Source organism: Hermetia illucens, chromosome 4 (assembly GCF_905115235.1).
Source record: "Hermetia illucens chromosome 4, iHerIll2.2.curated.20191125, whole genome shotgun sequence".
NCBI lineage: Eukaryota > Metazoa > Arthropoda > Insecta > Diptera > Stratiomyidae > Hermetia > Hermetia illucens.
The window spans coordinates 129500958-129523547 of record NC_051852.1 but is presented as its reverse complement, the minus strand read 5'-3'; the positions used below and the strand labels follow the sequence as shown (position 1 = coordinate 129523547).

Genomic DNA, 22590 nt, shown 5'->3' with positions numbered 1-22590 from the left:
TCCGAGTATCTTGTAACATCATCCATAAATGATAATACACAAAATTTTACGGGACGACGTTTCGTTCTTTAATTTTATCTTAAAGTTGAATAAAAATACTTTATGTGTGTGAATCGTAAAAACGAATAATACGAAGACAAGGTGACCTATCAAACACAAGGATAATAAATCATTCTGTTTAATTCATTTCTAGAAATTTATGGTTATCTTCGTACTTTCATCTGGGAACCTTTTGTGCTCCACTAAGAGTATGTTATGTCCAGACCTGAAGGGATGAGAAATTTAAAAGCATGCGATATATCTGTTTGTTGTTGTCTGTTCAGATCCCTGTGTAATGTAAAAAGACAAGAATTTAGTATTGTATCTGGTCCCAGCAAGCAGATTTTTCCGTATCATTTTGTTAGATTTACTGGAACAGAAGGAACTTTTCAGGGTAGGAGAGAAGAGTGATGAATTGAGTGGCATCGAGAAGTGATGGATATTTTTAATTTGTATTAAAGTCTTACTTAGTTAAATTACGACTGACTATTTTTATTCATTTTAGGATGTTTTTAAAACTTTGAATTGTTTTCCTAAAGAAACTATTTCCAAACATGTAATCAGAAATCATATTATCCTTATCAAAATATTTTTGTGAAGTTATTTTTGCTCCTTGTCACTGGACTTACTCTATCTGTCCAGAAAAAGATCTACGACCTCCCTTTCTCCTTCTCCGTTGTCATGTTGAACATATACTCGTACATGTATGTTTCTCATCCAATTGTCTTCCTATACCTCAGTATCTTAGTGATATTTGTTTTTTAAGGAATTTGTGTTTATTACCCGCCAATGAGTCTTCAACTTTCTATATTAATTTAATTCACGTAATGTTGTTGTTGTGTTGTTGCTGTCACTATGGGTAAATAGAAGTTACATTGATATAGCGAGTGGAAGTAATAACGTGTTGGTATCAGTACAGTTGCATGCAACTTAGTGGTGTAACAGGGGTTACATGTGAAGTCACGCTGCCTAGGTGGCAGGGAAAAGTGATCGAGTAGATCTTGGCAAAGTGGGCACTGGTAACGTCCGCCCAATTTAAGAAAGAAGGGTTGGAAAGCCATAAAAAAGTTGTATGAAGAGATTTTTCGTTTGAGTTGCAAAAAAGCATCGAAAATATTCTATGCCGTCGGATAGCAATGTCAAATGGAAGCCATGTCCCCAGTCAATTCGTTCCGCTTCTTCTCGGTTGGGGGCTTGCATCTCATACAATTATCACGTCTATCTGTCATGTCAAGCATACCCCGCCCCCCCGCCGATGATTCTAAATTCGATTATCGGTCTCCACATTTTTGTTGCTGTATCCAAAATTGTGTGAGGAAAGTTACTTTGAGAAAATATATGTGACGCCAATTGAAATTCGTAGTGATGACAATTAACCTAGACACAAAATTTGTAGGGCGAATATTTAGTTAGAGTACTCCAACTCCAACATCAGAACGGCATCTTACAGCACGTAGAAGATATTGGGGTTAAACTTGAAGAGGAGGTTACCAGAAAACTCTATTTGATAGTCCAGAACCTGAACATTGAATTCCAAAAGTTGGAGGTGAGTGTTGGAAAGCAATACTCGGATACACTGAAAATTTGAACCACAGCGAATAGACATATGAGAATAACAAGTACATAAGGTAGAGCAATATGGACCTCTTGCTACTGTAATGAAGGAAAATCTCGGTTGTGACTCTGAGGTATGACGGAATCACATCGTTTTCTGGAAGACGAGGGGACGAATTATACACTGGTAATGGCAGCGTTCCAATGAAAATACGGAAGCGAGTATAAGAAACAAGTTTTTCGAATAGAGTCAAAGAATAAGTGCCAGAGATCTGGTGGGGGAATATTGCACCACTTTGCAGGAGAAGTGGAAAGGTTGGCACATATGGCATACGCATATTGTTCAGCTGACTATCGACGATGCCAAAGTATTATAGAATCATTTGTGGACAGCATTCGTGATCCCGACTCATAGTGAGTGACTGTTATCTCACTGAAATAGATCTTCAAGTTTCAAGTGCATAATCACCGAAAGCTGCTATTGATCCACGTACAAAGCACGGAAATTGGAATACGAAGATGACGAATTTGACATGAAAGTTCGGCGTATAGTAATGACTTTGAGATTACCAGAATCGGGAGACTTTAAACGAAATCCTTGAAGTGTAATATGGTCGGACGATTGCCAGAGGGCTGGGAAAAAATTGCAGATCATTAGAACTATGAGGGGAGTCAGAAAAAGCGCGAGTTGACTCCTCCAACAAACCGTTCTAGTATTCCAATTCCCAACGTACAAGGAATAGGCCAACGATGGATAGGAATTCAAAAGGACAAAAGGCTAAATAAATATATCACTGTTGATTCACATCTTTGTCAATCCACTGCATCGGACACTTTAGTCGCTTTGTTTTTATCGCAAAGATTATTAATCTGAAAGAACAAAATTGAAGACCAAAGAAAAGTAGCATGACAGAAGGAGTGCAGATATTGAAAGGTTATGGCCACAATGGCAGTATCTGCAATTGGAGGATGGATGCTTATATCGAGTTTTGAAAAGTGAAAATGGCAAAATGACACTAAAGCTGATAGTAGTGCCAAGAAGGGAGATAAAGGGTATTATTCGGGAATTAACTTGAGTATTTCCAATGTAAGAGGACGAAAGGAAAATGAATTATTATGCCTGGGCGTAACTACCACTGCAGTAATGGTTTATACTGAGTGAAAGCAGCGGGTGCGAGGCCTATCTAAAAACTCTACCCCAACTAAGTTGAATAGCGCAAATCCACGCTTGAGCCCACAATGAACTCTGTTCGCGATATGGGCATAACCACAACCACCATGAAACTCTAGGCCAACTGTAAATAACCGGTCCGAGAGTACATCCCCCAGGAATTCTCCTATGGCTTCTGTTCTCAGAGGACCATCTTGGTTCCCATAGTACCATATAACCTTTGGTGAGGCTTCATGGCCAAAGCCGCTTCAGATGAGTCCCATTGCAGACTCGGATCTGATGACTCTCCTCGAGTACGCGGGAATGGCATAGGATCGAGAAGGCAGAGATATGAAAGAATCCTGAAATGCGATGTTGAAACAACATTTGATCGCACTGTCATGAGTGAAGCAAAGCTGTATTCAAAGAACGTCAGCAACGTAGATTGTATCCTTCAAGTAATTATTGAAAAGTCAGATTCGGCTTGAGAACCAATTGTGTGCTTTGATTGCCATTACATCTTTAGCCACATCCCTTTACCTCAGCTCCCAAACGTTACTGATTGGATTCATATTAGGGCTATTATCTGGCTAATCCAACAACGTGAAATTTTCCCCTGCAAATATGTTTTTACAGATCCTGCCGTGCGGCAAAGATCTCCATCTTACATAAAGAAGAATGGTTCCCCATTAGGAAACAGTTCTTTGAGTTTCATTGAGTTGGGCCAATTTTGTAGGATCTATTTCATTGCGCCTTTTACTACATAAAGTCGCCCAATGCCCTTGTTAAAAGATAAACTAAATTATAATTTTCGTGAGGGTATTTTCCCCAATGGGTATAAAAATTTTTACTCTCGGCGACAACGCACAAATTAAACTGCTTTTGCTAGCATCCCAAACGTGTATTTATTGCCGAAATAGATCTATAAAAATACAGCAGGGATTGAAATAATTTTTTTTAGGTTGTGATGATACTGATTGGTTACAATAAATCACCGAAACCAGCGATGTCTAGCAGTTTACATCTTTATCGGACCACTGCTTCGACCACTTTAGCTGTTTTCCTTTTATCACATGCTAATTTGGGCTCCTTTGAGGATCGACGAGCCTTAAAATCCAGATACATCCACTTTCTTCCCACATACCGCTCAGAAACGTTTACATTGGCGCCTTTCAAATGGAATTTTTTCTAAACACATTTTTGTGAGACATCTTTCTGCCCTTATTGTAAAAATTGACTGTCTTTCACATTCTTCCTTTTTGGCCTAAATTCTCAACCTTACATTACTTTATATATTGCCAGAATGGAATTCACTAGGCAAAATGCATATATGTATGTGTGAACAATAACTTCCCTTGGACAGAATAAGTTCAGCAATAATTTTATAATTTCAAAATTCTGCAAGAAAATAATATTTCTCAGGGACTATTTTTAAATACATGTGATTGCACGTTAAGACGGGAATGTACATAGCATTACGATGCTAATAATAAAAATGCAATGATCATTTTCGTTTTTGAATCTGTGTATTTCCATAATTATCAAATAGGATTGAGAGTTACGGGAGATTTAAAGGTAGCTGAATTTAGGGTAGAGATTCGGAAGTAAAGTTATGATGATAATCTGGAAGCAAAATCTAAAAGACCTTAATTTTTTTATATAAAAGGTTGTGATAAGCTTAAGGAAATAGTGGTAGGGATTGAGAAAAGGGAAGATTGCAAAGGTTGGGATACGCTTGAGGAACTAGTAGTAGGAGTTGAGAAAAGGAAAGGTCGCGAACGAACAAATAAATTTCAAGCCCAGTCTGAAGCAAAATTGAAGCTGATGGTACTACAGGGCAATTGAGTTGTCGGAATCGTTTTCAGAAAAACAGTTGACGACCGTGAAGTGGAAAGGCAAAAATATCTTGTGGATAAGCTGATGAACTGCTTAATATAGTTAGTGTACTCCATATTCAATCAATTGACTTTTCTTTTTTCTATCGGCTTCAGGCGGCTTACAGAATAGTAAATTTTTTTCATTCTTGGCGAGGGCAGCATTTATCCATCTTATTCAGCTGGTGCAAACTCCAACTCGCAGGTATTCTGGTTGTTGGGCAGTTCATCAAAATACTTAACCTATCACTCAAAAATGCCCATACGGTTAGCAATCAAATTTACTCTTGTCTCGGCGTGGTGAGCATGCATACGGCTTTATCTTGTTAACTTTCCGTTAAAGCTTATGTTCTTTTACAGTTGATCCTTGTGCTTCTTTAATTCACAGATTGGTTACTTTCTTCTGTCTGTGGAGTTGATGGTATGTCTCTGCGCGTGATTGCGTTCTTTGAGGTTGCTGCATTGTCTGGTGGAGAACATTCTTCCCTTTCTTTGGTAGTTTACAATCATCATCCAACCAATCGCTGTAACTGATTGAGGCTAAATATTTTGTGGTTATCTCAATGATAACTTCTTTTAGGTGGTTTTAAAAGTCGCTGTCGTCGCTGCTTTATATTTAGAAGTGCATTACAGCATCCAATTCGGCCTTGTTAGAGGGAATTTCAGGTGTTCTTGTTACTTGGGTCCAGTTCTATGTGTTCCGAAATTCATGAAGGTTGAGAGATGGGGGCGTTTGACTCGAATTGGTTGCAAGTAATCCCATCTGAAGAGCCCAAGTTTATCTGCGCAACACCTTTTATGAAATACTGTTAGTGGACTCCCTCCTTACTTAACTGTGAAATCTCCAAATATGAGTCCATCCTTTATACTTTTCCAACTCTGCAGTCTCTCTGTAGGGATTGTCGATGTGACTACTGTTTTGGATTTCGCCAGGCAATCGGCAAATGCATAACCAATAACAGTAACTTTCATTCATGGCTGATTAGGAAATCTACTCCCAGCAAATGGATTATTGGATGGTAGATATATAGTATATAAAGTCCAGCGTAGGTTCTGCATTCCGGTGATATAGGCCTGTTTAGCAGCTGCTACTCTGAATAGGCAGCACCAAAGTTTTCTCCCGGCATTATGACAGGTAGTTTTTCTGGGTTAAATTGTCAGCTCTACACCAGCCCCCAGACACCAGTGGACCCCTTTGCTACAGCGTTGAAAAGTTGCTTTCATGCTACTCTGTCAGTAACAGTTCTTAAGTAAGAATCTCAGCGAACATTGGGGCTTTTGAAGTATACCCCCTTGAAAGGAAGTGGAATTCGTGATTCGTGGAGATGCAGATAGAAAATAGTAGCAGCGCTGTCGCCGTTGATTCCATCATGAGTATGATTTTGAGTACATAACCTTCCCGTTCGAATCACTCATGTGGTCAGTAGACGTGTGGTGAGTTCTGGAAAACTCAATACATCGCTGAAAGAGCTGGAAGTGGCACTCCTCCGTATGAAAAGTCAGCCAGCGGTATCACGGTAGAGATATATAAACTGGTATTCCACCATCGGCCAAACCGATTGCTCGACACATACAATGCTTGTCTGAAAGGCCACGGCAAGGTAGCGTGGCTTGCCCTGATCAACAAAGGAAAAAGAGATCTTGACCTGCCGTCTGCATACTGATCATCCTGTATGCTTAACAGAGCCGGGAAAGTGTTCGAAAATCTCATCAGGAGTAAACTCGCTGAAATGATATGCGCTGCTGGGGATTATTCCCAAGAGAGCTCGGTTTTAGAGCAGAAAGGTCCATTGTGGACTCTGTCATAGGTGTGGTTCATCGAACTGAGGCATACAGCTGGCAATGTCAACGAGTAGTGCCCCTCTTAATGCATGATGTCAAAAATGCCTTAGATTCCGTAGGATAGATATGTCAGGCGCACTAGGAAATTAATTTCACGTGCCGATCGATCTCTTACGAATATTAAGGGACCGTTCCCAGCTCTATGAGACGCTGAAGGTCACGTTGGAGGTAGCAGAATTGTTCTACGATAGTCTGCTAAGACTTGATATGCCACAAGGATCACGCTTGATTCAAGATGGCAATATTCACTAAGTGAGTATCAAATCTCTTGTCAAAACGAGTAAAGAGGCTGATGGACTGTGCGTCTCATTGGCCACTTATTTCCGTTGCGCAGCTGAAAGGATGATGAGATTGACTATTTCCTTACCCTTAGCTTCGCTTAGAAGGTTGCGTGTTGACTTAAAGTCTTTCCTGGAGAAGATAAGGAAGGTAAGATGTCCTAACTGTATGTTCTCTAGTGGACGATGCCGATCGCTTGTGGAAGGTGGAATGGGAACTTTATGCAGACACAGGGGATCTCTCTAAGGATAGCATTGTGAGAGAGAGCGCTGAAGGATGGAGCCGTGTTCCACATTACTTTCCGGGTCTTCTTGTTGCGAAGAAAATGCGGTACAGGGACTGGATGGTAGCAGGTCCTTCAACTAACAATCCACATCCTTCTCTCGTCCGGCTAGTGAAAGGAATTCTTTGATTTGAAGGGTTCTTAACTCGGAAGAGCTTGAGGGCTTGCGCGAGGTAATGTGTCCAAAGATTCCAAGATATTTTTCTGATGTTGAGGAGATATTTAGTTAGTAGTATGATGGCGTACTGTTGCGGGAACCCAATAGTTAGTGCGTAAAAACATTCCCTCTCCTCGGAAAAAATGCAGGCTTTTTCCTTGGGATTTATACTAACACTTTGGCTGTCGTATGATATACACCGTGATCAAATCATGATTTACAAAGACTATTTTCTTTTAAATTCTAGACGTATACCTATTCCTCTACTAGTTGTTTTTGAGTGTGCTGTCTCAGTATTTTAACACTCTCGACTAAGACTTTATGAAACATGCATTATTTACTCAGCATTCTTTTGAGAAAAAATGGTATATATACTCCCCAGTTATGTACATTTACCTACATTCCTACTCTATCTAGTTCATCTCAAATGTTAAACTCAGACTCACTAAATGGGCTGAAAAGATAGTGATTTCAGCACACTAAGAATGTTATCTGCTACATACCAGCGGCTTTATTTGCAATAGTACCTTTACTCGTACAATTCTAAGTAGATTAAACTGGTAAATCGACGATGATTAGCTTTGTATAATACTCACGTTACGGTACTTGAAACTAATGATCGAAGAAATTTTTCAAATAGTAGTAGCAAAAAAAGATAATAAGTTCGAGATACGCACACAATGTCTACAGTCATGTGATTGGTGTTTTTCAGTTAATCTGATTCTGTTTGTTATTGAGATACAATTTGCCATTGATTCTTGAGTAAATTCTAGGAAATGCGTATATTGAATGGGGTACCTTGGTAACCTGACTTAGGTTTTAATTATTAGCTGGGGCTTTTAAAGTGTACTCCTTGGAAAAGAAGCGCAACTCGTGATCACCAGTTTAGCCGGTAGAAAATATTAAAGACTCTAGACATAGTGGGGCCGAAAAGTTGCAAAGTGCGAAATTGGAAACCAGAGTTTGCCAGTTAGTTAACCTTTGAGAAACCCTTCTTTAATGCTTCTGTCTCTATTAAACTCTTTCACAATTATACCTACGTGCATAAATATCCAGCTGGTTCATTACGTGGTTAATTAATTAAAAACGTTATATAATTCTAGTTTTGAATTAGACGTTAACAACTGATTTTTACTTTTCGTCCCTAGGTTTCGGCTGGCCAACATTTACATCTGAGCGGAGATCTCAAAAGCAACGTTTCGGTTGCTGCTCAACAAGGAGTTTTCTTTAGTCATCAACAGCAGCAGCATCAACAACAGCAGCAACAACAACAGCAAGCCCAGCAGCATCATCAACAACAGAATAGCAATAACTTAAGCAATAATCAGCAATGCTCTCAGAATCAATCAGTCAACAATTCTCAAGGTAAGATTTGTGCAATATTTAATGCGTTTCGATATTCAGTCTAACGTTTTATCAATTTTTCAGGATCTTCCAACGAATCCTACTCAATGTCGCAATCGCAATCAATCAACTTCAATCAGCAGACGATCAGGCAACGGCAAAGCCATGTAGCAGCGGCCGCTGCCAATTCAGTTGGAATGGGTGGAGGTGCTGTGAGTGGAGGTCCAAATCTAGGAGGTCAATCTGGTCTCAATCCCAATGGACCTGGAAGTACAAATGCAATGGGCCAGCCTACAAATGTACCACCCGGCTTAAATCCACAAGCAATGAACCAGATGTCAGCTGGTGGAAACCCTCAGATGGTTGGTCAGACCAGTGGCATGCCTGGACAAGGAATGCCAGGTGGACCTGGTAACCCGATGCGAATGAGTCAAGCGGCTTTGAGTCAATCAATGAACCAAATGTCCCATGGACCTGAGAGCATGATGGGAATGGGAGGTATGAATCCTGGTAATATGAGTGGCATGCCAAATCAGATGAGTGGAATGGGAGGTATGGTTCCAAATGCCATGGGAGGTAATGGAATGGGCTCAAATTCGATGCTAATGGGTGCTGGTGGACCGATGAATATGAATCAAGCGAAGTTCATGCAGCAACAACAGATGCTGAGGGCGCAGGCTTTGCAGCAGCAACAACAGCAGCATATGGGTGGAAGCAGACCTCCACCACCGGAGTATAAGGCAACGCAAGCGCAATTGATGCAGGCTCAGATGATGCACCAATCGAGTGGTGGAAGATTCCCGAATGCAGCTCAAGCAGCGGCCATGAGAAGAATGAGTCAACAGCCAATTCCACCATCAGGTAAGTTGGAATTTCGTTAGTTAAACCATTTAAATTAGAATTATATCCGCTAGCGTTTTTAATATTAGTATTTGCTGCGTCATGGAGAAACACCATGAGAAACATCGCCCTCTTAACATTGCATTTCTGGATCTAGAGAAAGCGTTTAACCGTGTGCCACACGAACTCATCTGGTATGCTTTACGAAAACACTTAGCGCCAGAAGAACTTGTGCGTTGGGTTCAACTGCTCTACCACGATTCAAAAAGTAAAGTTGCAAGTATGGCGGGTTTATCAAAACCGCTTCGTGTCTCTGTTGGTGTTCATCAAGGAACCGCCTTCTCACCACTCCTCTTTGTTTTTGTTATGGACACCGTCACACGGGATATCCAACATCCAGTGCCCTAGACACTGCTTTATGCAGATGATGTTTGCCTAGCATCTAATAGTAAAAATAATCTCGAGCTACTTGTCCAAAAATGGAATGATGGCCTCATGCAACACGGTCTCAGATTGAATCTAACAAAACTGAATTTTTGACGACCGATCCCTATGAAACAGGCACAACCACTGTCAGCGGCAGTGATCTGCCCAGAACTGACCGATTTAAATACCTCGGGTTAACGCTATCAGCCAATGGAGAACTGCGTTATGAAATTGCTTTATATATTAACGGAACCTGGATGAAGTGGCGTTCCATAACTGGTATTCTTTGTGATCGAAGTATCAACGAACGTCTCAAATCTAAAATTTATCGGAATGTCGTCCGTCTTGTCGCTCTCTATGGTTCTGAGTGCTAGTCGACTATAAAATACAATGAACGGCGTCTTGCAGTAATGGAGACACGTTTTGATCACATCCGAAATAAGGATATCCGCGATCATTATGGGGCTGCTCTGATCGTGGAAAAATTGCGAGAGAGGCGTCTTCGATGGTATAGTCACGCAATTCGTGCTAACGAGAATTCATTTGCCAAGATTGGTGTGAACATCGAAGTCGATGGTAAACGACCAAAAGGCAGGCCGAAACAACGGTGGCTTGATACGCTGGATGGGGATTTAAAAGCCTCAAGATTGCACCCAGATCAGGCATTCGATAGAGTTAAATGGTGAAACCGATCACGACGAGCCGACCCCACTTGTGAACGGGACAAAGGCTGAAGAAAAAGAAGAAGAGAATTCTTTAGGAAAATAAGTAGGTGATACTTAATCCATACTCGCTATCATCAACAAAAGCTTTTGCCTTGCAATATGATACCATTCTAGATAAAAATTTGCAGAGTTTTCATACGAACAAAATCGCTAGGAAATATAAATGAGTATGGCTGGAAACTCTGAGGGGAGATGTTGCAATACAAAGATAAAAAGCGAAACCTTTTTGATGAAGCGATGGAAAGGGATGTTTTTCAAGCTCTTGAAGAAGTTTAGGCACTTTGAGTTTAATAATGGAAGAAGCATGCAGTCAAGTTAGTATCTTATGTAATCCTCGAAGATACATCCTGAAAGCTGATCGTCAAATGGGAAATTTTCAAAGCATGTTTCTTCTTTCAGCAATCTTAAGAGAAAGTGTGTCTGGGCAGGTATCCCAGAAGAGCTTGATTGTTGAAAATTCCACAGGAAGACTCCATCAGCCAGGATCCTTATGCGATTTATGGGAAGCAGAGAAATTTAGTGGAAAAAGAAATATTTTCACTGTTAACTTTTTCTTGATTACTCATCAGAAGAATTAGAAGCTTTGAGAAAAGGATTCAGATTCGAAGCGTTAGTGGGGGAAAGGAAGGAAAAAATAATTGAAAGGGAGTCATACTTTATCTTAACATGAGACCAAATCCATCGAGCGGAAAAAATAAATGCTGGCCTTTGGTTGCTTAGGCGGCGTGTTCCAAGGCTAATATTTTTCGCCAACGGATCAAAGATAATCTGTGGAGTCGGTTCGCGAGTTTTTTCGGACACACTGTCTATTCGAGTCGAATAGTATCTCAGGTTTTCCACGCGGAAGTACTGACGATACTGGAAACCTGGGGTGAGCCCCAAGTATAACATAACCTTTCTCACCAACACCTAAGCGGCCATTAAGGCCTTGTAGTCAGTGGGGATATCCTCCAGGATGGTGAACCAGTGCATGAGTGCGTTGAACAGTCTGGGTGGCACGTTGAAGGATGCTTTCCTCGTACTTGCCTCCTTCAACAGCTGGCATCGAATTTTTATAATTGCTGTGAATAATTTTTTTTCTTTCTCCTCAGTTGTACTTTCTGGGTGAAGATTAGTTAGCCTTTATGCCTTGTTCAACGTCCTTCTTTCAGCCTCAAATTTGGTTTTTTAATGGTTTTAGGTTTTAAGCGGTGCCATTGCATTTAAGACAATTGGTACAGATGTTGTCTCTAACAGCCTCTGTGCCCTGGGAGAACAGTGCAAGGTTATAGTTTGTTTCTCCATGGCTCGAAATCAATTTCTGCATCTAAGAATCAAGAACCCTTCGAATCTCATCTAGGCTCACCAATGATTGGACCTTTTACGTCCCCTCCCTATATATCCGACTGTCCATATGACATTGGTGCGTTTTCTTGGATTTTTACTCCACGCTTTGCTTTTTTGCTATCCGAATTCGTTAGAGTGTCTTTTCCCCCTTCTTATCGTAGATACCCTCGCCTAAAAGTAGCCAGACAAAAATTATACATCGAAAAAAAAGAGCAATGCCTTGGAAATGGTGGTGGACAATCTCGGCTAAGAAATGCGCTCATTTGTGGGCACTAGTGTAGTGAGAATCCTTTTCCCCTTGAAATATTTTGTGGCCAACGGATTGAAGTAATCCATAGAACCTACGATGGTAGACCGATACTTAAAAATACTAGAGCTAGCCCGGGTACCGGCATTGTGTTATTTGCAAGCAAGCAAAATTACTTTTATCGAAAAATCGGAGACTATTGACACTTTTCCCGGCTCGCCGGCAGTTTTATTTCTAGAAGTTTGTCTGAAGTTGCTGGTTAAGGGAGGGTTGGCGGATGAGAAGCATTTCGGAACATTTCAGGAACAGTCTGTGTTGACCCAGATATCAGTGAGAGCATTACCATCCTTCAAAGTGCCGGTGTCAGCTCTCCTGATCAACACCCTCCTCTAACCACCAAATACCCAAATTTTACACTTAAGTTCGTTGTATGTAGGCCGATTTATCTACCGCATGGAGATACTGACGCACTCCGTCTGACCGAACACCACCTACATAAACATATATACGCGTGATCCTGTTGGGTAGAAGCACCTCTGAAGGTATTGAGAGCATTATCAAGTGCGACTGAGCTGAGTTAAAGGGAATTCTCAGGGATTAGTTATAAGCATAAGCATTTGAATGTTATTTAACTATTGTTATCGAGGTGTTGAGACTTTGATCAGGTGCTTGAAATATCGATATCAGGAGGCTGCGTTTCTCCAATCCAATTTTTGTTACTCATTCTCGCGCACACACGAAGGGTGTGGGAATTACACAGTTGAGTCTTTAGATACGATGACCCAACACGACCATCTTTAGCGCCCGCAACACGTGCCAAACTCGTTCGTCATTATCGTAGCTGGGGGGCGAAAGTGGCAAGAGGGTTAGAATCTGATCGCAACTAGTCCAAAGTTATGGCAAAAATTGGAATACCACCACCGAAAAACGTGTAAAGTCGGAATTCTTTGTCTAATCAGGGAAAGTTTTCCATTCATCTGCGCCCACTATCCACTATATATACTCCGTTGGTTTGGCAGTTGAAGCATTCAGGTTCTATTCATTTGGCTCAAAGCTTACAGGAATATAATCCGCCATCAAAGTCATGGCATCTCTGCTGGTTTTTTTGGACTTACGGTTTTTACGACAGAAATTTTTTCCGGGTTGGATTCGTTATTCAAAATCCAATTCGTTGTTCAAATCTCCATTGGAGTCTACCATATTCATGGCTATCATTTGTTAACATTGTCATCAGCTCCTGAATGAATGTCAGAAGTAGGATTGAAGGAGTCCTCATTCCGCTTCAATTTAATTACAGACCGTAGCCCATTTTCTTAATATTAGGTTGGGGAAAAAGTAATGTCGTATTTTGTCAATAGATGGCGACACTTAAACATATCTTGTGTTGTACTAATCGCATCGGGTCATAGGTGTCTCTTTGACAGTTTTATGATCGTACATTTCAGTCTCAACTTATAGCGCGTCAAAGATGGAGTCCACCAAGGAAGAAATTCATGATATTTTACATTTTTACTACCTGAGAGGTAAAAATGCAACGAAGGTGGCCAAAAAAAATTTGTGAAGTTTATGGGTCCGATACTGTAACGACTCACACAGCACAGCGTTGGTTCGATCGATTTTGTTGCGGTGTAGTAGATGTCGAAGATACACCTCGTACTGGTAGGCCAATCGTCGTCGAAACCGATAAAGTCGTCGAAATCATCCAAGTAGGCTGGCATGTGAACATTCGCTCGATTGGCCAGGAACTGGGTAAGGACCATAAAACCGTTTGGAATCATTTGCAAAAGATTGGATTCCAAAAAAAAGCTGGATGTTTGGGTGCCACAAGAGTTGACGGAAAAAAAATCTTTTGGACCGAATCAACGCCTGCGATGCGCTGCTAAAATGGTACGAATTCGACCCATTTTTTAAGCGGATGGTGACTGATTATGAAAAGTGGATCACGTACGACAACCTCAAGCGAAAAAGATCGTGGTCGAAGCGCGGCGAGCCGGCCCAAACCATCGCCAAGCCCGGATTGACGGCCAGGAAGATTTTGCTGTGTGTTTGGTGGGAATGGAAGGGAGTCATCCACTATGAGCTGCTCAACTGTGGCCAGACTCTCAATTCGGTCCTCCACTGTGAGCAACTCGACCGTTTGAAGCAGGCGATTGACCAGAAGCGGCCAGAATTGGTCAATAGGAATGGTGTTGTGTTCCACCAGGACAACGTTCGGCCTCACACATCTTTGATGAGCCGCCAGAAGCAACAGAAGCTCGGATGCGATGTGCTATCACATCCAGCGTATAGTCCGGACCTGGCACCAAGTAATTACCATCTCTTCCGGTCCATGCAAAACGCTCTTGGTGCTACTAGATTGGCCTCAAAAGAGGCTTGTGAGAACTGGCGTTTTTTGCAAATAAGGAGAGGGGGGGGGGGGGGTTTATAACAGGGGGATAATGGAGTTGCTTTTTAAATGGCAACAAGTTTGCGAACAAAACAGCGCATATTTGACTTGAATCGGATAATTCTAAGTATGTTAAATAAAGCGTTAAAATTCGATCACAAATACGACATTACTTTTTCCCCAATCCAATATGTTGATTTGTTTTTTATGAAAAGCACCGACTGAAAGTGGTGAGGCAACATTTAAAGAGTATCCTTTGCCCTTGGTGAAAGCGATTGCGATAGTAGCAATCGTGGAATTACCCTTCAAGGTAGGATTGTGCCAAGAAAATTCAGCCCCGGAGTAAAAATCATGCCTACTCATGAAATCGCATCGCCACACTCCAGTCTTATAAATTATAATGACTTATGGATTGAAGGATGACCAAAAGACCTTAGGAATTGGCCGAAATCAACCAAGGGCCCAGAACTGTCTCGAAAATCTAAAGAAAGCGGTAAAATCTACCGTAAAGGTCCGCGCGTAATTAATGTAACTTCATTGAAGTTTCCTATCGACATGGGCTTGTACCCATCTGTGCTAGAGGGGTTTTGAAGGATCCTTTGGAGCACTTCAGTCCTTCTCACATCAATATCAAATATTTTATGTGCCCTTTAATCTGATGCGTCGAACCTCACGGGATCCTGAAATATGAAATAGGAATACCGCCTAAAGTCGAAACTGAAAGTGATGCGAAGTTGGAAGGCGAAAATGAAAAAATTCCGCCACGGCCGCGCCCGTGATTCTGAAACACTCGAGCTCCAATTGCCGCGATCGAGAAGCATGATCTACGGTGGATCACATTTTCAATCGGCCTTTGGGCTTCTCACCTCCACTCCACTTTGGGGTTCTCACCTCCACTCTACTGGTCATATTAACTTAGTAAACCCCTTTTGCTTTAGGTATGGATCCAGCTTCGCTCAATTTGAGTACCAAAACTAAACTCCAAATACTTTCTCCTCAATCTGGTCATTTTATATGTATTTTGATTTAGCACAAATAATTAACAGGACTCGTTCAACTTGGGTCTTAGATCACTTGATCATGCGAATGCACATTTTGGGCTCTTTTGGGTCGCCGCTCCTTCCGACCGATCAGTAAGGTCTATATCGGACTCACCCTAGATGGCTCTCTGAGAGGTGTTCTGCTTGCTGGGAATTCTGGTGGTGATCATGCTGAACGGAATGGGTTCAGTTAAATTAATAAGTCTGACTAAATTATATATCTATATATGCATATCGTTAGATACCACTAGAAAATCCACGATGATTCAGTAAGGCGTTTGGAACTTTGCTTTCGAACAGTTTATTTTATACGATCTGCAATGAGGGCAATAAGGGGTGAAAATATATAATTAGTATGCTAGAACCACAGCTGATGAGCTCTCTAGTTCCATCGGGCGAAAACATAACAATTAAAACTTCGGATCAGGGCCAATTGGAATTGTTTCCTATTTTAGAGCCTTAGGCATGAGGCTAGCAGAATTCTAATTTTAGAGACTATCATTAAAATTGGTTGGAAGCCAACTAATGACATACATCAATCTATCTTAGCATTAAAAATCAATATGTATGGAATGGATAAAAATGTGTATGTAAAAAAAAACAGGTGCATATTGCCGCCCATTGTGTGCGTTCGTTTTTCTGTACACGAGGTGACGTAGTACGGGACATTAATTCGCTGACTAAGCTGGCTCGCATCGAGTTAGTACTTTTTTATTACTCCGTACCGAAAGTGTTTGTACCGATCAAGATGGACTTTCTATATTATAACAAGCTGATGCTCAGCAATGAATAATTAAATGTTTCGCAATTGCCTGAGCCGATCCGCTAAGCGAAAATGCCTTTGCCGGCACATTAGTGTGGCACGATGTAATTATTGGGAAAAAATGAGGTTAAAATTTAGGTAACTCATAAATAAATATTTAAAATGCGTTCATGTTTTTGTAAAATCCAGATGAGCTATGGGAATTTGAAAATAGGGTAATGGAGATGATAAAAGATGCTAAATAGGTGGAAAAGGAAAAATGTTGCATACAAGCAAATGAATTTTTTGGTCATCACGTTGCGAGATAGAGGTGAAGCCAAAGGACAATACAGACTCTGCAAATCGAGCCCGCAGCCTTCCAAAATATTAAGTTAATTGCTTTTTAAAGAAGTCGTGTGGATGACATTAGCAGTTTTTAACTTGTTTCAAATTCATAATGGGGAAGTTATCCCTTTTAGGCGTTATGGAACAAAAAACAAGGACTATTTAAAAAAGAATGGATCCATGCTTTTTTCACCCAGCTATATATATAGATAGGTGCTTATTCCAGAGGACCATATTCAGAAAAATTAGATCTTGAAAATTATCAGAACATGTGCATTATTTGCGTTTTGAAGGTTTTGTAGTAGTATAAGTCATGGAAAACTCCCAAGTTAGTACGATTCTCTGAACTTTTGATAATATTTCCATATACCGATCATATCCGTAATGCAAAACTAAAAGAAATATCTATTTTTAGGTCCAATGATGCGGCCTCAACACTCGATGTTTATGCAACATTCCGCCGCTGGTCACGTCGGTGGTCCTCGAAATGCTCTTGGAGCAGGAGTTCCATTCGGTGCCAGTGGTCCAATGGGTGGCCCTCAAAGACCGCCGAATGTTCAAGTGAATCCGGAGGGTATGCCAATTGGTTCGCAACAAGAGTGGCGACATATCATGATGTCGCAACAGCAGAACATGTCATTTAACTCACAAGGAGGCGGTGGACCACAAATGCGTCAGAATGCATTCAATGCAGGTGCTCATCAAGGTAAAAGTAAATTTAGTTTACTGATGTTTGATATTGGTATTAATGTTTCTTACTATTGTCATGGCAGGTGGTTTCATGTCGAGTGCGAACGCAGGTGGCAATAATCCAGGCGCTGGCATGGGTGTCAGTGGAATGCAAATGACTCCAGCTCAAATGCAGCAACAAATGCTGCGATCGCAACAGCAAAATCAAATGTCTCAACAAAACCCACAAAATATGTTAGTTGGACCTGGTATGGGACCGAGTGCGCAGCATCAGCAACAGCAATCAGCTATTCAACAAATGCTCCATCAGCAGCAGGACTCACACAACCAACAACAGCACCAGCAGCAAGGCATGATGACCCAAATGCAGATGGCCAGCATGCACATGTCGCAAACGCAACAAATAACACTTCAACAACAACAGCAGCAGCAGTTCGTCCAACACTCCCAGCAAACCACGACGAATCAACAGCATTCAATGATTCAATCCATGGCCCAGGCTCAAGGTGGGGGTGGAGCCGGCAACGCGAACTCCGGGAACGTAAACAATCAACAAATCACATCTTCCGCGTCCACATCAGTTGCTTCAATCAATCAAACGATAAATTCGGTTGTGTCGAACACCAATGACTTTGGGCTGGACTTCCTCGAGAATTCAGGAGATGTTGGCAATCTGTCTGCGCAGGATCTACTCAATTCGTTGGATAGTGAGAATTTCAACATATTCTAAAGGAAAAGTTTTCATAAGAACAACTTGCGGCGGAATAGGTTACGCAGCGAAGGGACGAAATTGTGTTTTTTACCGAAGCAAATGTTCGGCTGTTGTGCTTTGTGAATAGCTGATCAAACAAATGGAATTATACGAAGCGAAGTTTTAAGGAAGAAAGACCGATGGAATGCCAACGGTGATCCTTGGTGATAGTTTGTTGTTTAAATACTTTTTAGAAAAAAAACTACAAAAATTGGAAAAAATTTACTTAGCATAGGGATTGTAATAAGAATTTCTTGGGGGATAACCTCGCATTCCTAAGGGATGGGACACATTTTATGAGTAGCGTTCGTTCATTAGGCCATATATTACATACTGCAAACACTACTACCAATTTAATGTGGACAGTAACAAAACAAACATATATATACATACATATACAAGTTGAGAGGTTTATATAGCATTTTTTGAATTTGACTTATGTTCAGACGATCAGTGGCTTTTAGTATTTTCTTTCTATTTATTGATTTTGACTGGAATTCATGGAAATATTTTCGATAGTTTTCCTTACCTTCTTTACCGATCGTTTGGTTCTGTCGTTTCGTTTTGTTTTGTAGAATTTGGGAGTGTATGGAAACACCCTCGTTATGTTTGTTTTTCAAAATTGTTTTACAATTACAACTGACATTGTTATTTCTGAAAAGAATGCTTAGTTTCACGTTTCGATTTATCGTGGGAACAAATTGAAATTTAATACTGGAATCAATCAAATCGATATATTGCTATGGTTTCTTTTCAATCGGATTAGTGTGTTGAGGATTAAATCTATTTCGACAACATCAGATTTAAAAATAATTTAACTTTCAGAACCTGATGTATCTTGTATCTTGCTATACCTTCAAAATATAATAATTTCATCAGGACTTTCTCGACGAACTCAATGAAATCCATCTCTTTTTCCGAGAAGCTCAGAACTTTTTGATGGCAATTAGAATAGCAAAGAGCACGATTTATCGGATGAAATGGGCTTTATTTTAAAACTTACAAGTGGAGGTTAGAAACTCAACAGGTAGGTAGATATCACTGGCCACTCCGAGGAGCTGTGGTGCGCCGTTTTGATTCCACAAACTCCTAAGACTTGGACTGCTGTCTTGTGAGCAGGGGGGCAGAGTCCAGGCGGCTTGGATCTTCAGAGCCAGCATGAAGGAAAGCAGCTCTCCCTAGAAATCTCTTTGAGGTCCCCAAAGAATGGTTTATCCAGTGTCTGTAGCTTGACTCTAGCTCCTCGATTTCTTTTCTGTCAATTTACATCCACGTAAAAGTCGGGATTGGCAATTGGGAACAGCACATCGTTCTTTGCACCCAAACGAGCCTTGTGTGTGTGGATCTTTCCATGAACGTCGGTTTCTTCTTTGTAAACTCATTTGTGCGAGATCGCTTTCCTGCCTAGAGGAAGACCCGCAACTTTTATGTTCGGCCAGCAATTTCATTACGGCCACAGATCTTGATGTTTCTTGTTGCTATCTGCAATAGATCATTCCAAGTCTTACTCTCTTGGTGCCATCTGCAAAAGATCATTCCAATCTTTCGGTTCTCGGTTCGGAAGCAGGCTCTTACCTTATACCGTAATCTCAACGGCGGTACATGTCTGTTGTGTCATTGGGACACTCATCTTTGTATTGGCGCTGGGGTCGGAGTTCTTTGTCTGTTGATTCGATTTCTGCTCGGAGATCTATGATTTCTTCTTCTGATGTTTGTTCTTCTTTTCTTTTTCATCTTGTGGGAGCTCATAGCTGATATACCGCTTTGAAGACGCCTTCTTTTTCTCCTCTTAATGGCAGCTCTTCTTTCGCTTGAGTTTATTTTCGACGATCTGCACTGTCCTGCTAGCTCAGATCCTTTCCGTCGTTGAATATAGGATTCTGTATTCAAAGGATTCAAATTATCTTTTTTTCATGTAGCGTTGCCTTAGTAGCCTGCCAAAATTCCTTCTCTTACCTTGACGTTCCATTGCCTTCGTTTCCTCTTTGCGACGAGCGGGGAAACCTTGGAGCTAAAAGTTCTCACGTGAGGCGGGTCTGGTTTTTCATTTGTGAACAGATCAATTGCTGTTTTCTCAATGATCCTGCTTTCTACCCTGTTTTGCAAGTACGCCGCTGTAAACACTGCTCCTCCAGTGGGCACCGCCTGTCCAGTCTAGCTTCAAGCAATACGCATATTCAACTAGCGCCCTGTTTTTTGTTTTCGCCACTTTGTTCTGTTGTCGCGCTCCTTCTCGCCGAATAAAGTCTTATAGTTTCTTGGATAGGTAATCCTTTCCCTTGTTAGATCTAATCGCCACCGGTTTTTTGCCAAATCTGTTCCGCATTCCTGCAATATAATCCTTAACTCTGACCTCTTTTTTCATTTCATCAGCCTGACTGTCGTGAATCGGGAATAATCGTGGATGAGTGCCAGAAACAGTCTGTTTTCTGCTTGGTTTTTTCGTCTGCCTCGGTCCGCATGAGCCTGAATTGGTCAGCATCCCTGGTTCCTTTTCCCTTTTGATGCAACTCTCAGAGGTTGATTCATCCTTACAGGGAGAGATGCGATTCCAGTTGCCTGTTCTGAGGTAAGTAGGTATCAGTGGTCGCTCCGGGGAGCCCAATTAGCGCTGTGATGCGCGGTTGGGCTGCCACAAACTCCTCAGACCGCGACTGCTGTTATGGGAGCAGGGAGGCAGAGTATCTTCAGAGCCAGCCCGTAGCACGTAGGAAAGCAACTCTCCCACCCTGCAGCTAGAAATCTCTCTGAGGTCCCCAATGAATGATTTATCCAGTGTCCGTAGCCTGATTCTAGCTAGAACTGGGGAATCGCAGAGAAAGTGTATGACGGTTTCTCTTCCTTCTCCGCAGCTTCGGCCATGTGAATTGTAGGGTATGCCGAGTCTAGCGGAATGGTCCCCTATGGTCCAATGGCAGACCACCATCATCTTGAATGCATTTGCACGCGTCTGGTACAGGAGCTCTCGTGATCGGGCTATGTTATAAGCGGGCCAAATTCTCCCTGACTTGGCACAGCTCGTAAGCCTTCGCCATTTAAGGCCCGTGGCTGCTGTGTGCGAGTAGACTCGGCTGGCTCCTTCGTTTTTTCAGTGTTTGCTCTAGTTTGTTCTTTTATCGGTTGTTACCATATGTACTACCGCTTGAAGTGACTTGGTGGCTGACGGTGATAGCAAATACGCAGGCCTGACGAGAGCGGAGGGGAAAGAGGGAGATTCCCTACGGCCAAGAATATTCTCTGAGCAGGAATATAATTTTCAATGAAAAGGATAAAATGGAAACTCGCATAATTTCCCTTAAAGCCGTATAGTTTTCACCCCGGGTCCGAATTTTTCCCTCTCACCTGGAAGTACGGGTCTCCTTAACTTATCTTTCGTTACCGTCGGAAAGCTTGAACTTTTATTTAAATTACCTTCTTTCCGTTAGATTTAGCGGGAGCTCCTAATTTGAGAGCCACTTTCGAACTCACCCGGCCAGAAAGTTATGTTACGAAACTTATGTTCTTATGTTCTTTTCTTGTACTGATCCTTGATCTTCTCTGCTACGTAATCAATTATTAGGTCCTTATCGTCAGGAGCCTCAAACGCGGAGTAATCCCGATTACGGAACACTCACAAGTAGAATAGCTACGACCTCTTCATCTTCAACTGGCTTGCCTGACCCTCAGAGCAGTGCAACCACTGTCATGATTGCGTGCATTTGCGAACAGGAACTGCTGCGCGCTCGAATCACTTGAGGGTTGTTCGAACACCCACGTCTACTAATTTTTTTATGAATTGCAAGTGCTCTGATCAGCGTGCTTATAACAGATGAAATGCCTCCTTCAATATTACAGAATAATAGCAAAACATCTCAAAATATACCTTCTTCCCAAAAATAACTCCATGGAAACCATCTCTTCTTTCGCAAGACTTTCCCATCTCCACTAATTTCCGGTTGAAATAACCATAAATCATGGCAATATCATCGAAAACATTTGAAAGAAATCAGACATGATATTTTCTCTGTAATTATTATATTTTTTACAACATAATTTATTATTTAATAAGTTATTTTTTTAGAAGAAATAGTGTAGAAAGCAAAAACAATGGAGTCGCACTATTGCCTCCGCAACCACTTGTAAAATAAAAATTTTCATTACCTTAAGTGTAAAGCATACATCCCTTGAGTTTTATTACCGAACAACTTATTTAATTTTAGAACATCTTTTTTTGTATCTTTTCCCAAAAGCATATGAAAGCAATCACCTATTATTAATAAGCAATTCTACAAGATAATTTTAAGGACCATATTCTGATTACGATTATACATTTTTCTATTTGTCTATTATTATTATTATATAATTATTACAAAACTAATTTAATTGGAAGACACAATTTATTTTGTATAAAATGAAAAGGCAAAATTTAAGGTTATAAAGAAATAAAAGGAAAAAAGTAAGATAAAACATTAAAGAGAACAAATATTTATATAGAAAAATGAGATAAGGATGAAAAAAAAAAAAAATTCAAAAGAGTTAGATTTGAAAATAAGTTTTCTCTGTTTATACAC

General features: G+C 41.0%; 1 protein-coding gene across 1 annotated transcript in view; it reads left to right on the top strand.

Moving 5' to 3' along the window:
* LOC119653565 (neurogenic protein mastermind) overlaps positions 1 to 18450 on the top strand; it is a 151030-nt gene extending 132580 nt beyond the window's left edge. The window contains 4 exon segments of the mRNA XM_038058279.1: positions 8327 to 8543; positions 8607 to 9383; positions 17015 to 17305; positions 17373 to 18450. Of these exon segments, the coding sequence (XP_037914207.1) occupies positions 8327 to 8543; positions 8607 to 9383; positions 17015 to 17305; positions 17373 to 18019 (1932 nt within the window). The 3' untranslated portion in view covers positions 18020 to 18450.
* Positions 18451 to 22590: the final 4140 nt, after the last annotated feature.